The sequence below is a fragment of the Balearica regulorum genome, chromosome 12 (genome assembly GCF_011004875.1).
Source record: "Balearica regulorum gibbericeps isolate bBalReg1 chromosome 12, bBalReg1.pri, whole genome shotgun sequence".
NCBI classification, from domain to species: domain Eukaryota; kingdom Metazoa; phylum Chordata; class Aves; order Gruiformes; family Gruidae; genus Balearica; species Balearica regulorum.
The window spans coordinates 5,768,142-5,785,756 of NC_046195.1; the positions used below are offsets into that span (position 1 = coordinate 5,768,142).

The 17,615-nt window shown below is 38.6% G+C and overlaps 1 protein-coding gene across 6 annotated transcripts in view; it reads left to right on the forward strand.

Annotated features, from left to right (window-relative positions):
* The window catches only part of ICE2 (interactor of little elongation complex ELL subunit 2), a 39,791-nt gene extending 25,041 nt beyond the window's left edge, over window positions 1-14,750 (forward strand). For 2 of the 6 annotated variants that reach the window (XM_075764648.1, XM_075764653.1), the window contains exons 15-17: window positions 1,689-4,544; window positions 5,320-5,457; window positions 14,589-14,750. In XM_075764648.1, the coding sequence (XP_075620763.1) occupies window positions 1,689-1,880 (192 nt within the window). In that variant the 3' untranslated portion in view covers window positions 1,881-4,544; window positions 5,320-5,457; window positions 14,589-14,750. Of the gene's footprint in view, window positions 1-1,688; window positions 4,545-5,319; window positions 5,458-7,215; window positions 7,369-12,397; window positions 12,524-14,588 lie in introns of all 6 variants that reach the window. The other 4 variants (XM_075764652.1, XM_075764651.1, XM_075764650.1 and 1 more) reach the window with 4 other exon arrangements.
* The last annotated feature ends 2,865 nt before the right edge of the window (window positions 14,751-17,615 follow it).

Sequence of the window (17,615 nt, forward strand, 5' to 3'; positions counted from 1 at the left end):
TTGTTGGGCTATTTCAGCAGAAACTGACATGTCTTGGAGGCCTAAGATACTAAATTCTACCCAGCTTAGTGAAAATAAGTAGCCAGGTAGAGGAGAGGGATCCAGATTAGTGCCGCTTCTGTGGAGACAGCAATGAACGCTCAGCTGTAATACTTGATAGCCGAAATCTCATGCAGACAAGAGAAGTTGTAAGCAAATCAGCCACACACAAAAAAAATTGTCAGAGCTTTCACATTACTAGGTGTGGGATAATAGTATGGCAAGACAGAAAACCAAACCACATTACCCTTTACTGAAAGTTTAAGTACTTTCCTCAGGGTCCTCATGCTGCTCTTTGAAATCTTTCATGTCTTAATTTATTGATTCCTCATTTCAGTGGCTAGGGTCTGGATTTGGTCTTGGATTTGTAAACCAATTCTTGGTTGTCTGTGAATTTTAAATTAAGCTCGTGTAGGGATAACAGTGATTCTCTGCAGCAAAAATAAGGTTTCCTTTTCCCCTCTAAGGTATGTTAGCTCAGTCGGACAATTGCAGTTGTTCACCTGTCTCTGATTGCTCTGAACTCCTTCACCTTTGAGAAAACCTTCATTGCAATTCAGGTGGCTTCCCTGACATAGAGACACTTAAATTCTCATTGGTATGCTGTTGCCTATACAGTAAAACATTAGCAACAATTTATACACAATACTGTTTCTAAAATAAGAGTAAGGTGTTATTTTGTATAGAGGCACATATACTTTGTCTAGGGGCATGAGGAGTACCTTAATTTAGGAAAACACAGTTTCTGTGTTTCAGACAAATATAAAATTGTGTGTGGATGCCTTACTCCTTTTTACTGAAAATTAACAACTTTACACAGCAGTTATAATCTGCATTTCTTCAGAGTGCAGTTAAATCTAAAGAAATAAAATGTTTTAGATGTTTGAATGGTGATCTCTCCAGACATCATTAGGATAAGTAAAAATTAATGTAGCCTAAAAGTCACTGATATCTGGGGTTGCTTGCTACTGTTTTTAAAATAGAATAGAATTTATTATGAGAAGAAAAAATAGTTGTCTGCATTTATAGAAACTTTTGATAGAAATTTTGTGGAATTTTTTTAGGAATGCAACCTCCTTTGTAATTTATGCTAGTGAATAAGTGATGCATATCATGCTTTGGAAATTTCCCAAAGATCCCACTCTCAGCTCTAATATTTTAAACAGGTAGGACGACACTTTAAAAGTAAGAAAATTTCCAAGCATTATTTTTCTTCAGCATAGATTTTTCTCATTTGTATAAAAGCCACACGCTAACTATGCCTAGCTTAGTGGACTGTGAGCTGCTTTTTAGGCCCAGTTATATGTTTTAGTCACATTCTGACTTCATATGAGGGCAAAATAAAGTTGTGCATCAGTTCCTAATTACCCCATGCACTTAGGTTTCTGCCAGAAGGAAATCCGGGCACGTAGGCAAGAAACAGGCAGGATTGGTCAGATCCCACTGGTGGCAGGAAGACTAGTGCCTGTCACCCAGTCCAGATATGGCCTCTGAGTCTGGCTGGAATGACAAGAAGGAGAAGGTGGTTCTCTGAAGGTAGTAATATATGTTTGTGCTTAATACAGATTTAAGATCATTAATTCTAGTTTGGTTGTTGGTTTTTTGGTGTTTTTTTTTTTTTTTTTTATTCTCTCCCCATATGTGTCTAGATGACTGGAGCGAAAGGACAATCGGACACACCCTATGAGGGAAAGCCAGTAGCTATGGAAACAAAAGGCAATCCAGCTAAGCCTGCGAGAAATGAAGGTGTGGCTACAAAGAAGCTGAAGAAGAATGACTGCAAACAAAAAATGAGAGAGAAAAAGTGGAAAATTAAGTACAACAAAATGCAACTAAAGTAGGAATAGCTGAACCATACTGTCATAAGTATGGCCTGGACAAGGACAAGATGAAACAAAAAAATCTGAGGTTTTCTGGCTGTTCAGAACAAGCTGGCAGGGGAAATGGCTCCATAGCTGAAGCATTCTATAAACTTTTAACCCTTACTGCAGTGGACACATTTCAAGTGAAAATCTCGAATTCAGTCAGCAGAAAAATGAGCAAGTGTCTGCAGCTGAGGTTAAGGGGACAAAAGTATCTTTTGTTGGTCTCATGATTTTTGTAGAAAAACTACAGCTGAAAGAACGAAGCAGTGGTTGACAGCAGTATCTGATATCATGTAACAACAAGAAAAAGAACTTTTCAGCTTTCTTAATTCTTCTGGAATCACTGCAGATTTTTACTCTGACATATTTTAAAATAATATTTTAGTTAGTGTAATGTGCATAAGGGGAACAACTTGCATTTAATTTATTAATCCTTTTAACACACAGTGTCTACCAGTTTTTAAATGACTTATAAAAATACATATTTTTTTTAGGATGGTGTAAAAAATGAGGTTTGGGGAACAAAAGCTGTGTTCATTTGAATAGTATGTGACATAAATTTGCACTTGGAAACTTAAGAGTACAGCTAACCAGTTAAAAATATGTATTTTTATGCTTCCCCAAAACAATTTTTCAAAAAATTGTTTGGATTCTCGCCTGTCTTCAAAAATGAATATTGTGATGGTGTACTGCATTATTGAATGGCTACAGCCTAAATCTCCTACCAGATTGCACATTGATAGGCCATAGTGCTTACCTGAGGTATTAAGGTTTGCCTGGAGGAACAAGCAATAGGATCAGGGCCTTAGTCATTGTTCCAAAAACCCAACCAGACTTTGCTGTACATCAGCAGTTTGCTTAACATTTAGAGCCAAACTATCAGAATGAAGTTAGGAAAGGAGAATACTTAGTGTCTAGGAAAAGGCCAAGCAATGTGATGACATGTCGTTTCCTAGTGAATACTAGGAAAAATTGTGTGGAAAAATTAAAGTTGTTTTTAGTGTTAGTATATGAATGCATTGTATTCTGTGATGTGTTTGTAACTAACATGATTGCTTGTGAGGGAAGATTTCTCTGCATTACTGCTATTTTATGGTACATACTTTAGTGTTCTGTCAGAATTTCAACAGAAACAATCCTTGAAATTGAGGCTTGAAAATTATATTCTGTATCATTGCTTTTGTTATGTGTTTTATGGATTTCTGCCTATATTTTCCTTTATTAAAAGCATTATTTTTAGAAGAGCACATGAATTCTTGAAAACTACAAGAATGAGTCCAATAAATTCTTTCCCATTTTTTCCTGTTAAACAACAAAAACAACTATTTTATAATGTTTGAGCCAATTTTTGTTTGGATGATATTTTGGAGAGCTGTTTGTATTCATGCTTAAATTGCTAACACAAAAACCAAAGGCCTTAAAGATGTTCTTCCAAGTCTTTTGTTTGGACTAAGGAAGTTACCAAGTACACACATCCAATCAAGCATTCTTCTGCTCACTGGGGCTTGACATGACACATTGTAATGTCATGAAAGTAAAAATAAAATACTTAAATTGTTTCCTGGGGTATACCTCTTAGAAAATTTTTTTTAAAAGCGGACTTAAACAATGAATGTATGTTAAAAAACGTTCTTTGTGAAATACAAAGCATTTTCCAATATTTTTCCCCCCACTGTTAGATATATTTATATTATTCAGTTTATTCTTTTTTTTGGCCACTGCTTCTTTTAGCTGCAGTGATATGCTAATGACAAGCTGAACTGGCATAGAGTTGTTTGCAAATTACAAGTAATTCTGATTTGAAATACTAAATGCACTTAGTGACCTTTCATAATAGGAATATTTTAGCTGTGAGTCATTTTTGCCAGATAACTAACTCTGGGGATTCCAGGCAGTTTTCAGTTTGTATATATAAAAACTTTTGCCAGATTTGTATGGAATTTAGTTTCTCAGTGCAGTTTCATGTGTTAGAAATGTATGGTCTGTTCGCCTGTTTATATGCGTGAAGGACTTGCATCTTTCTCTTAATAGTGTACTATTATATGCTAGTATACTAATGACAGTACACTAATTATAGTTTCTTCTCTGTTTAGAATAGGTAGGGAATCTGGAGTTTGTATACAACACTGAAATGGCTTTTTAATTCACTGTTATGTTTTATTTGATTGTTCTCTTTTGGATTAAGTGGGACTGAAGCAATATGCTCTAAGATGAGTTAGGTGTTTGAAAGACTGGTTTTGTTCATGGGTGGGAGTACCAAAGTATCCTCCATTTATACGTGCGTCTAAAATAAAATTGTTTAAGGAGTTTGATAAGAGTAGAAGGGAAAAGGGATAGCATATTTATTTCGGGCAGTAGCATCTGAAATTTGAGAGAAAATGTCTAAGCAAAATAATTGGTAAAAAAGACTTGGTAAAGCCAGAAAATGTGCTGGATATTAGTTGCTGGATCACTGGTTCTATATATAGACTGCTCCTGAAGTGACAGTTACCTGTGGAGGAGAATGAAGGAATACAGGGGAGCCTGACTGTTGTAATGCCACCAAAGTAAAATTCCTAAATGTAACGCAGATTGTAAAGCTGTGGGAAGCAGAAAACTACATCTTAAGAAGAGTGAAGGGACTTGCATCTTATTCTCCAGGTAACTGTTGCTCTACAGCTAATACTGATCTTTTTTTTTTTTTTTTATGGCCTCAACCCACTGAGTTTAGGAAAAAAAAAATCCACAGATCTCACAATCCTGTCCTGTAATTTCAATCTTCAGCTCTGTGTTTAGAACGGATTGTGTGTGTGTTTATGTTGTGATCTATATGGCTTGTTTTTAAATGTAATTACTACTTTTTGTCACTCTGTATTGTAAGAATATCTTTTATATATGCATTTGGAGTGCGTGGTTAGATGTAACTTATCCAGTCTAAGAATCTTCTGGTTATATTTTTCCCTCGTTAGATTTTTTTTTTTCCCCTTCACGTAGATTTACCTGGTTGTAAAGGGGGAAGTATGTGCCGTCTTGTGCCTTTCAGAACGGGAAGCTCGAAGTGCTGGAGAATTGGTCAGACCAATTTCAGAGGGATCTCAGTATTCATTTGTCTCTTAGCTTTTCACTGCAGATGTTTGTAGGCTAGTGCTAATGGACCAGCCTGTGCTGCTGCTTGGGATTATTTCATTCTGGGTCCAGGACTTTATCTTTGCTAAGTCGCGTGCAATTCTTGTTGGCCCAATCATGTAGCGTATCCAAGTCTCTCTGAATAGTGGTTCATTTGTCCACTCTTCTTTCATTCCCATATGTGACCAGCCAAACCTCTTCACCTTCTCTGTTTGACTGCAAAGCCTTTTAGGGATGCAGTAGGTACTGTCTATGTAAAATATGTTAGGAATATATTTACTATGGGTTTTTTCTCTGTCTTCTAATGTAGCATAACAGCTGGAAGCACAGAGAACTGGGACCAAGTGACTAGACATCCATTCCTGTGCTGGCAGGTGGGTGCTGCCAACAGCGAGTGTCCAGACCTATGCAGTGAAGTTCAGTAGCAGACATTGAACCGTTTGAAGAGGTACTACTTTGCTTCTGATTTGCTTGCCCTGTATTTTAAATAGCAGCTTGTCTCCAAAAGAATACGTAAATCAGTTGTCATTGCAAGAGTTGGAGGGGGACCTTAAAGATCACCTAGTTCCAACCCCCTTGCTGTGGGCAGGGACACCCTCACTAAACCAGGTTGCCCAAAGCCTCATCCAACTTGGCCTTAAACACTTCCAGGGATGGGGCATCCACAGCTTCCCTGGGTAATCTGTTCCAGTGCCTCACCACCCTCACAGGGAAGAATTTCTTCCTAATATCTAATCTAAATCTCCCCTCCTTCAGCTTAAGGCCATTACCCCTTGTCCTATCACTCCATGCTCTTGTAAACAGTCCCTCTCCAGCTTTCTGGTAGGCCCTCTTCAGGTACTGGAAGGCTGCAATTAGATCTCCCTGGAGCCGCCTTTTTTCCAGGCTGAACAACCCCAGCTCTCTCAGCCTGTCCTCATAGGAGAGGTGCTCCAGCCCTCTGATCATCATCGTGGCTTCCTCTGGACTCGCTCCAACAGGTCCATGTCTTTCTTGTACTGGGGACCCCAGTTCAGATTGGTCTTTCAGAATGTTTAGTGCTGACCTCCATTTAAGCTGCTTTTAATTCTACTAGTAGAAGGACTTGGAGCATTTTCAGTCTCTCCCCCGTCTAAGTCTGACTGGATGTATAACTCTTAGATGCTTCTCTGAGAATTTTACGTAACTCTTTCTTAACAAAATAGATCCTTTCTTACATGTGTAGGTACAGTGCTTCTGGGAAGGACTGTCATTGCTTGATATATTTCTTTGTGCTAAAAGTATGTTTGCTTTTTTTAAGTTGCTGTTAAATTGTATTTCTCTGCAGATTCTTAAATTTTGTTTGCACATTCAAATTCCACTACTCTATGCCAAAATTATATTAAAATGTTTTCAAAGATACTTTGCTGTATTATACATACCAAAATAAATTTCCTTCTCGATGCCGGAAAACAACTTTGATCACCAGATGACAGTCTATTGAAGCACAGAGCATTTGAATTACGCCCTATCTGGCTTGTAGGTGGAGGATTGTCATTGACAAAAAGCTGATCCCAGCCATTCTGAGCCTTATGAAGGTATTCTGTAGGTAATCTCAAGGCTGTTCTTACTTATGGCTATGTCTTGAAGGCAAGCCAGTTCCCATCTAGCTCTAAGACTGAGAAGACACCATTGTCCTATACCTTGCAGAAGGACTTCTTTGTTGTTATTTTTATGGAACTGCCAATTTCTAAATTATTTGTAGAATAATTTAGTGTAATGATTCTTAATAATCAGTCCCAGTGCAGAATTCCAGGCATTCTCAGTATTGATACTTACTTCTTCCGTGGGGTAGGATGCTTACCCTCGGGGGAGGGAAGGCCATGAAAGCCCTATTGTTCCACAAGACACGGTGTAGTTTTGTATGAAGTGTAACAGTAGAAGTAACACAGAGGTGACAATCTTTCTTGTTACTGTTTGTGATTAAAAGACTTCAATAAATACTAAAAGAACATTGTTACTTCTAAGTCAACATTAGAAAGAAAAAGTGAGTCATAGTACAGAGGTGGAGGGAGGGGCTGTTACAGAACCCAGTGACATATTCCCTGATTCTTTAAATGAAGCGTAGCAGCCACATCATTCTGTTTATTCGCAGCATGTTTTTACAAGTGCACGTTTCCTATTTTTGATTGCTCTAATAGAGTAAAACTGTTTGTTTATTTTTCCACTGGGCAATGTCCTTGTTCAGAAGAGCCAAAAGGAAAAGTATACCAGTATTGTTCACCAAAGCAATATAATCCATCACCCAAGCCAGCTTCCTTAAATTATCAATATAACTTATGAAGAAAGAAAAAGAGCAAGCTCTACTATGCCAGATACTGTCAGAATTCTTTGCACAAAGGTAATGATCCCAACTCTTAAAAATCTAGAATTTTAAAATAATTGTGAGTTTTAATAAACCTTAACATACTTTTGAGAGCCTTTTGAATGTTTCGAGGGTATTTCAGGACTTTTGATACTCAAGGATATGTGACTCAGATTATATTTTTGAAATCTTCCCTTGAAGTGAGAGCTATAGACTTCCATTCCCCACCATCTTTTTCAGGGAATCCTGAATTCTCACCTCATTGCAGGCTTTTAGGAACTAATGCCTTCAGAAAAACAGCAAACATGAGACTCTCGGAGCTAGCAATGCTGATAATGTTGTGTAAATGCAGTCAGTTGTTTGCTAGCAGTGACCTCTGTGAGCACCATAAGAATAGTTAGATTTGTATGTTTAGGCAGAAAAAGAGCTAATGAATTCCTCAACAAAGCAGCATCAAAGATGATAAAGTGATGCCGAATGAAGACTGATTGTTCCCTGTTTACACCACATGCACTACAGGTGTTCCTGGGGAGGTCACAGTGGTATAACTACCTATCCTCTGTACAAATATAGTCACAAAGTTCAGGCATTTCCTTCTAAAGATTATTTTGTGATCTCATGGTAAACTTCCAGAGTTCATTTGCAGGTATCTTTAGATGATCAGCTGTGAAGAAGGAAAACTAGATAAAGTTTTGACCAGTCTAGTTCTTTTTCGGACCTGAATCTGAAGTAAAAGTGGCGAACTCTGTACATGTAGGCATAGAATCAGTTGTTGGGAGGAGTTAGTATCAATTAGATTATCCTTTTCTGTTTCTAGGTTAATTTTCTGACTTGAGGATGCATCTGTATACCTGAGAACTTGACTGTTTCCCAAATACATTTAACAAAGTCTTGTCTGTGACTCTTAATCTTGCCTCCCCTAAGGTTTGCTGCTACCACAGCCACCGCTGTAGTGCATTCCTGCTGTGGTTTTAAAGGAATGACACAGCATGGCTGGTCTCACTGAGATTCCCAGTTCTTCTCATGTCAGTTCTCCCTTCTGGTATACTTTTAGTGTAGAAAAAACATAAGGATTTTCTGTAAATAAATTTGTAAATATCCATGTTAATAACCAGCGTAGCCAAATCCACTCTGAGATCAATTCTTCTAGTGTTTTTTTCAGAACCTACTTAAAAGCATCTATGAATAAAATAAGGATATAAAATGAGAATTCATTTCATCACTGAAAATCAGATTTGGAGTAACGATGCAACCTTGAAAATAGGTCAAGTCTGTTCATGTCTCTTACCTTAATGCAGACTTCAGAATTTGTTTATCCTGTAGTTGAGTGAACAGCATGAGTGCCATCCTGTGCCAGGCTTGCTGCAATTGATGTTTCACTCCATTCAAAAGGTCCACCTATCAAATCTTTGCGCAAGCAATTCAAAACCAAAAAACAGGAAGTATGCAAAAAAAATTCCTACAGAAACAAGTCACTTGTTGGTCTGTTTAGTGTGGGCTATACTGCCTGGCAGACAGAGCACTTCAACAAATATTTTAATAGTCTAGTTAAATTTGAGCTTAAAAAAAGAGGGAAGAAAGTAGCTGTCAGAACCCCATTGCTTCTTACCCCTCTGCTGAGCAGGTCACGTAGCCATGCTAAAAGCTACCTGAGCAGTCAAAACCCATTTAGTTCAGAACCATGTATTTAATACATCCAGTACTGCAGTTGTGCAGTTCTGTTTCCTTGATTGACAGGAGGACAGTAGTCTCATGCAAATCTCTAGATATTCTTTGTTAAGAGCAAGAGTAATAAAATAAGCTACTCTGAACAGATTTTCTAGTCATTTCCAAATTAACAAGTGCTCACATCACAGTTGAAATTCTTTGGCTTCTTTGATTATACTGACTTGCTTAATCCAAAAGTAGCACATTTAGGTTAAGAAACCTGGAGAGAATACTGTATTGACACTGTCATTATCGCTGAAGAAAAAGAAACTCGTGGGTCGATGGCCCTGTTGCTACAGCCTTTTTTTTTTTCTTTTTTTAATAAGCAGTAGATGTCTATGCGGGTGCATGAACAAATAAGTTTGTTTCCTGCCTTCTCCAGGGAAGATACTTCACACGACATCATATTTATCAAAAGAATGCACTATCTTCCATTTACGGGTTTTCTACCAGCGCAAATAGACAAACTGAGAAGATAAAATACTGCACACATTTATTTGGCTTTTAAATGTCTGTGGTTTCATGCTACCATGTGTATACGTGTGTGCGCGTGTGTGTATGCATGTCAGGTTGTGGCTTAAATTTTGGGTTCTAGCCCTCTATACTGGCAAAACCCTCCTGAAGGCTTTCTTTTCTACAGCCTCTAATCTCTACAGGAAGGGCATCAGCTGTCTGTCTCCATGTCTGTTCTTGTTGATCTGTAAGCTAGGCTTCCAGTCCTTTCCTTTGATGTTTTGAACTCCATTTATTCTATACACACTGAGATGGCTGCTCGTTATTGTATCACTGACTTCCTGGATGATAGTTAGCATTAGGGAAATAAACCCTAGTGTTGAGGACCTGTTTGAAAATTATCTGTAGTTGTGCTATCACTACAGCCTTTTATTTCATGTCCTTAAAGGTTAAAGATCTGTTCCCTCTGTGAGCACTAGCTACTAACATGCAAGACACAGCAGTGAAAGTTATCCAGCTCAAGTAGAAGTGTTTACTGAAGGCTTGTTTGAGAGCAAATGTTAATGAAAGAGTTATTACATGTATTCCTTCATACTAAAACAATAGGCTTTTAAAATATTTTTGTGATTCATTAAAGGAAGAGATCTCCAGTTTTAGAATTAAAACCTGTGCTTCTGACCTGGAAAAGCAAGTCAAAGCCTGTCTGGTAGAAATGAATCTTTTCATAACAGCCATTCCCTTTCACTCAGTCAACAGCTTTTTTTGAAGTCAAGTTGCTTTGCCTTAAATTTTATCTATAAGCTATAAGGTACCACTTGGAAGAAGAAAAAAAGACATCAGTGTATACAGTCACATTTAATCAAGAATTTGTGATGTTCCTTTGTGTTGCAAGGCTGTGTTCCCCAGCTAGTACCTCAGCTCAGCCTAATTAGGTAATGAAGTTCAGATCATGTAAGAACTTACTCAAAATCCTAAGTGGTTTATGTTATTTTATACTAAAACAGGGTTGATAATGTTTTAAAACAAACTGCACAAAAATTTTCCTGCTATTTCACAGAATCATTGATTTTAATTGAAATTTTACAGCTGTGTTCCAGATTGCTGTAATAATAATATGCTGATTTCTGTCAGTGAACTTTAGTCTGTAAGTGATTTTTAAATTCATTTTCATGGGCCATTTCAGAGGTGGCGTGATGTTAAATAAAAAGGAGATAGTTTTTGCAGTATGCGGTTACCAGCCTGCAGGTTTGCTATAGGAACCTGCTGTTTAAGGATTTTTAGAGTAAGTTTAGATGCTGCTTAGTTAGATTCCTTGAAACTTCCAGAATTATTCCCCAAGATTTTCAGAGACATATTTAAGGTGTGACAGCCTCCCCTGTACTTTGGCAGAGGCCGGCAAATTAGTCCAAACCATGGGACTGTTTGTGTTCTGAGTCACTAAAGTGGAAAAAGCACATAATGATGGGAGACAATGGGGCAGAACAGACTTGGTCTTAAATGAAACCTTTTAACACTATTCCTAGGAAGAATTTCCTGAGGACTTTTGGCAGCTTCTTGTCCTTTGGCAAGACAGAAACTCTGTAGTGATTATTCATGCTGGTCTGTTCTGGATGATGTCAGGGGCTCCTATGTGCACTGGTAGTATTTCCTACAGTTTTTTCCAGTGTGGTGGCAGTCTGGGGAACTTTGTTGTAGAGCTGGCAGCTGTGATCGTTTTCAGCACTGTGTCATCTAAGTGGGTTCAAAGTCTCTTTTAATGTTGTAATATATACTGGTAGTCTTTTTATGCTAGCAGCATTGTGCTGATATTGCTGGGAAAGCTGATCTCATAGTGGTTTTGAGATGTTTCTTTTTAACCTGTTAATGTGCTTAGGACCAAAGACAGCATGATACCTAGATTCAGATGAAATTGCAACTCTCCAACCCTAAGTAGATTAAACTGTTCTGGAAGATATTCACGATAAACTGAGAACAGAAAGTAAAGTTACCACCTTTAATGTCTGACTATGCTTTACAGCCCTTCTTTTGTCTCAGATTCCATGGTCTTAGGATAAAAAGACAGCTGGCTAGCAAGCAGGGCATTAGGAAATCCCCGAGGGACTGAGGAAATTCACTGATAACACAGTTACACGCATAGTGACTGTTTGTATATTCTGCGACTGTTTCATTCATTGTAAAGACGCTGAGTTTGTTCATGCCACCAATACCAGCACAAGGAATTTGGCAAGTGTGTTTCATTTCTGTTTATGTATGTATCTAGGCAACGTCTCCTAGTCACACACTACATGATTACTTCTGATCTACACTTTACTTTAGAAATCAAATTGAACTCCAAACGCTATTAATCCTCATGATGAATGTATACCAGAGGAGTTACTTTTCAGTTTTTTGGTACACATGTATCTGAATTGCTGGTTTACCATTTGTTCATGATGCATATTCCTCACTGAATCTCTGTGTCACTTGAATATGTATACCTCTCTAACTTACTCTAGTTAGCATGCCAAACAGAAGGAGAGAAGGTGCAATAGCCTGGACTGAGTCATGACGGAAACAAGCCTACTGTACCTTTGAAGTTGCTGGCCCATGTTGTTACCCGTGTCAGCTAGATGAGAGTAACAAAGGATCTTGCTTCCTTCTGAGTATCTCGACAGAGCGTAGATGATTCCATGTTGTTTTCTATCAGCAGTGGACAGCCAGTGCAATGGGGTTCCACCATGGTGACTCAAACTTTATGGGTTTTGGCGATTGGTAGTGACTTCAATTAAGCTGTGTATGCACCCTGAGACAGCTTGCTTTAGTATTAGTTTTTGTGCATAGTTAAAGGAGTTTTGACTGAGTCCTGTACCTATAGTTTTAGCTAATATTTTGCTTTGTTACTCCCTTGTCTTGATTTGGATCCCAGGGTACCCAGGGATCTGGTTCTTTGTCGAGGCAAGCTCCTTGTGCCCAGAGGCTTAGAATGAAAGGATCCACTGAGACTGTGAGATAAAAGGATGAGGATGATGGTGGTGTTTGCACCGATGAAGACGTAAATCTTTGAAAAGAAATCAGAGTTCAAACTAAGGTTACAATCAGACATGCATGAAAGTGGCAGAGGAGGGATACTGAACAGCAGATAGAAATTAATTTGCAAATATAGAGTTGAGAAGTAGCTGAAGACAAATCCAGTGATAAAACAGTATCAGAATATAAGAGGAGACTTTTCGAAGTCACATGCAAGATGCAGCCAACTGGTGGGAGCAGCAGATGTTTTACTAGCCATGAAAAGTATTTGCTGTCAGGTTCTAATGTAATGTGTGAAGCACTTCAAGATTCTGCATGGGAAGTAACTGTAGAACAGTCACGTCTTCATCAGTTAAAATGATTGCTAAAATACATCATTTAAACAAGGTTATATCAGCTTTCATGTACTGTAGACTTTGTATGAGATGAAGATAAATTGGAAACAATTTGATTAATTTATTCCTGTATGTTGATGAAGTAATTTATTTTCTTTAGCAGATGCAATACTTAGTGTTTGCTCTGAAGAGTTAATAGTTGAGAGACAGGACTTGATCAGTGAGAAGACAGCAATCTAAGATCACACAGCAAACCGTAGCGCTGCAAGGCATACAGTCCAGGTGTCCTATTTCTAACCTGGATGTCCTATTCATAATCATACTACCTCTCTGTACCCAGACTGAACTAGCAAGTGCCACCTACCTTACCTATTACAATGCTTCATTTGTAAAATACACATGTAACAAAATATTAGAGATATGGTTTACACACAGGATCATTCCAGAGATAAATCTAGCTCTTTAAAAGGGATTATTTCAAGTAAATGAAATTCTGAGTGGAGAGTAACATTTGTGCAGGAATGTGCATCTATTATAGGAATGAAATCATGCAGAACAGAATTGATCCGAGGGCTCAGGCCGTTAGGTGGAGCACCTAACAAGATGTCTGGTTCTCTGGTGTTGTGTTAGATAAAAGATGGCATTGGTATTCTGGTATTCAATCTATTTTTCAAAAACATACATTGGAATTACAGTTCTGTAAGATTTAGAGTAAATTTTTCTGGATATTAACAAAAACCATTGCATTTCCAAAAAAACCCACAAACAAACAACAAACCCAAACAAAACACTAAGTTGAACACTTTCAGCGTTTAGAGTTTTACTTTTGCGGTCTACGTGTACTTTCAGGAGTCCTTCCTCCTTTCTTCTATAGGTGTAGACCTACTAACTTGCAAGTTATGCTAGCTGGGTTCCCAGGACAGCAACTTTTAAATTATACTTAACTTTCTGTGTAACCTGTGATTACTCTAAGTGCTAATAACAGATCTACATGTATTTGTATCATGGCAGTTTCCAAATTAGACCAAATAATCAAGGTGAAAAAATAACACCCAGAGGTCTGCCTGATCCATATGTTAATCAGAATGGAATTTATATTATCCTCTTGCAACATAACATATACAGGGAGGAAGGACTATGCTGAGACTCAGCCACACCTAAACCAGAAAGTCCTTTGTCCTGATCCTTTTTTTTTTTTTGATTGAAGAAAAAAGTTTAAATAGACAATACCTATTGACGGAATTGTGGCCTTCACAACTCCAATGTTAATGCATTTTTGATTCTTTGTAGACAGCATCCTGAAAGAGTGTGAGCAAGATCTATGTAGATGAAGGAGCCAGACAATCAGGAACAGAAGTGAGAGAAAAATATATTGAGAGCCGGAGCAACCCTATATGCACTAATGTTATTGTAAAGATAAAGTCTGGGTCAGAGGGGAATTTAAATTGAATATTCAAGTCAAGCACTTCAAGTCTCCAGTAGTATAACATAAGAAGAAGATAATGACAGATGGAGAGCAATGGTACATTGAATTGAAAGAAGGGGGCAAAAAAAAAAAAAAAGTTAAAATTGGTATCAAACAATATTAAGCAGTGAAATGAGAGAGTTAGCAATGGTAATGTCACTGAGCCTGAGAGGATAGAATAAATGGACTACAGCGTGTCCGTGGAGTATAGGATGAGCCACAGTCACAGTGAGCTGTCACAAGAGAAGAATGAGAACTTAGCACAATTACATTTGTTTTTCCATCCACAGGACTCTGGGGAGCTCAGGTCAACAAAAGCACACTCTCTTTGATTTCTGTGGTCAGCATGCAGGAAGCTGGAGATCGCAAATAGGTAATTGCAGCTGAAGTAGTCACCAGTTATTTGAAATATGACCTTCTATGCAGATATTTGAAGGGGGTGTGGGGACTAAGCAATGTGAAAACCAATTGAAAACCTTTCTTGGCACTGCCGTACTTGCAGGCTAGTTGCAGCATGTTTCTTCCAGTAGATGATCTGTGAGGCAGGCACAGAGAGACACTGGGCTTGTGGTAAGTGCAGTCCTTGTCCCAGCCTTTTATCCAGTCTAATGCTGACAGTAGTTACTTTATCGTAGTGCTCAGGAGCAGCGGTCATGGACCAGAACCCTTTGTGACAGGTGCTGTACAAACCCTCCAAGCTTGGGGTAGATCTTCAGAAATAACCCATGTGACTTACAAGCTTATGTCTCATTTTAAAAGGTGATTCAGGCACTTGGCTGCTGTTCTCCTATTGAATTAATTTCCTTTCCATGTTGGGCAGATAACAGAAGTCTTTCCTATTTGCACAGTCTGACTGCTGCCTTCTTCAACTCACTGGTTTTGCAGAGTGTTTTTCTTAAAGGTATGAAGACTATATCATATTTCCATGGGCAGGATCACCAGGCCTTGGTATTAGGGCATGGTTGGTTGTTCTGCCAGAAGTGTTACTGTGTTTGCTGCTGCTCATACTACTTAGATTCCCCAGCTGGTACAAGTGCCTTTGATGTCAGTTGACCTACATAAGTGGAGAGCATTTGAGGGAATTCATAATAGGTTTGAACGCAATGTTCATATTTTCATGACTCTGAATATGGTTGCTCTTCTTTTTTTCCTATTGTCAATCTTCTTTCTTTTGAAATCACTTCAGTAGTCCCTGAAGCTTGTCTAAGTTCAGAGAGGCTGCTGTCTATTTTAAACTGAGGTGAATGTGTGATTCTGAGATTGAATAATTGATGATGAAGTTAGATGTTAGAGACAACATCTCTCTTCTCTTTCTGAAGCTGGAATTGCTGGAAAAATCTTTTTATGCTGCAGTGAATGTGGCTATAATGATAATAGTTCACTTGATATCAAAGCTTTTGCAAACTGTTCATATGAAGATCTAGTTAACCAAAATTAATTGTGGTATATGAGCTACTTAAAATCCTAAGAAGTACTGAGTTATTAAAAAGAACAATTTTCTAAGGAAATGGGAATAGTAGTGTCATTGGAACAGGCTGCAGCAGAGAACGGAAAGGTAAACGGGCTTTCAGTTAAGAGAATGAATGTGTTCATCTTTGAATTAATTCATTAATATGTGACTCAGCAGATTTTATACAAGAATGCAACATATATGTTGCATGTTGGCAGTACGTTACATATGTGAAAACACTTTTTTCAGCTGAGGATGTTGTGGTTATCCTTTTCTGCTTTTGCTTTAAGAATGTTGGACAAGAAATGGAGTAAAAAAAACTGTCCCTGAGGGATTGTGCATCCATTGGTAGGCAAATTGGCTGTCTGGCTTCTGCTCAGCTGCTTATCCCTATTTAAAGGTCCTAATGAATACTGCAGTACAGAATGGCTGTTACTTCTAGGACTGAAAGTGTTTTTGATCTGTGAATCACCTTTCCAAGTCGCCAGTGATTTTTTTTTTTTTTTTTCTAAGAAACCTGAAAAGCAGAGGGAAATTATCTGTTTAACTGTTAGGGACAGACACTGGTTGAAGTGGGATACCCAGGAATTAATTTCTAAAGACAGGTTCATTAATACACAGAGAAATAACCCCAGTGGACTTGCCAAAAAGAAAGCTAACGTGTCGAACTAATGCAATACTGGCACCGATGTTCTCTGACAAAACGCTGTTCCATGATATGCCTTTTCTTATGGTTGTCCCCTTCATGTCACTTTTGTTTATTCAGAAAATGGCTATTAACATTATTTTCACTTTCTGCAATGACTAGTTCACCCATCCACTCCATGCCTCCGTGTTCAAAGTCTAGTGTAGTATTTCTCCCTTTCTGTACCTCTGATCTTGTTTCATCCCAGCAATTACTTTGTTTCTCAGCCCATGTTCCTGTGTCTCTTTTGTGCTTGCCTGCTTTTGTCACTGCTATTTTTATGCACCTGACCAAGCCTAAAACTTTATTGCCTTCTTCACCTGCCAGAAGACATCTCTGACTATGCCTACAAAAAAAACCCTTATAGCAGAGGCAGGTACCTCTTTGCAGAATCAAAACTAGTCTGTGACAACATATTCTTGGAAGGACTATCTAAAGGTATTCACCTGCAGGGAATAAAAAACCCTGCACTTAAATTACAGGAATAACTGCACGTATTGGGAATGGGGAATGCTTGCTTTTTTCTGAAGTATTTGAGATTGATCACCAGTAAATTCTCCAGCTGTTATGGTGAAACAATCTAAAATGATCCAGCCGAAGATACTCTTTTGCAAATACTTTTGTAACTGTACCTTGCTTTTGTTACTGGTAACTGCTTTTGTTACCAGTGTAGCATCTGGGCTTCAGTAATTTGTTTTTCACTAGTCAGACTGGCAGAAGTTTTGATTCTTACACCACCACCCCCTTCTGGGTGTGGTATGCCTGTTTAGGTTATCTGAGCATGATTCAGTGAGCCTCAAAGCAGACCTTGTGCCTTGGTCGTGTAACATTTATTGCTTGTGGCAGATGTCATTTAGACTTCTCACCACTGAGATACTTGGATTTACCCACAGAACTCTGAGCACTGATTATTAAATACTGTTGGTACGAAGCAGGTTGGGCTATAGCTGCAAGCTGTAGGGAACTCAGTTCGCCGTGTGTGAGCTCAGAGCAGGAGAGTGCAGTTCTGACTCGGTGGCAGCGAGTGCCTAGCTTGGCATGGGGGTTAGGGGTCTGGGCCGCTGCGCTGCAGCGTGGGCTGTCCCCTGTGTGCCTGGGAATGAGGGGCTCTGCTGTGCCCCGCCCCAGAGCCCGAGCAGCATCACAGCTGCGCTCCCTCGGGGACCCCAAAGCACTGGCTGT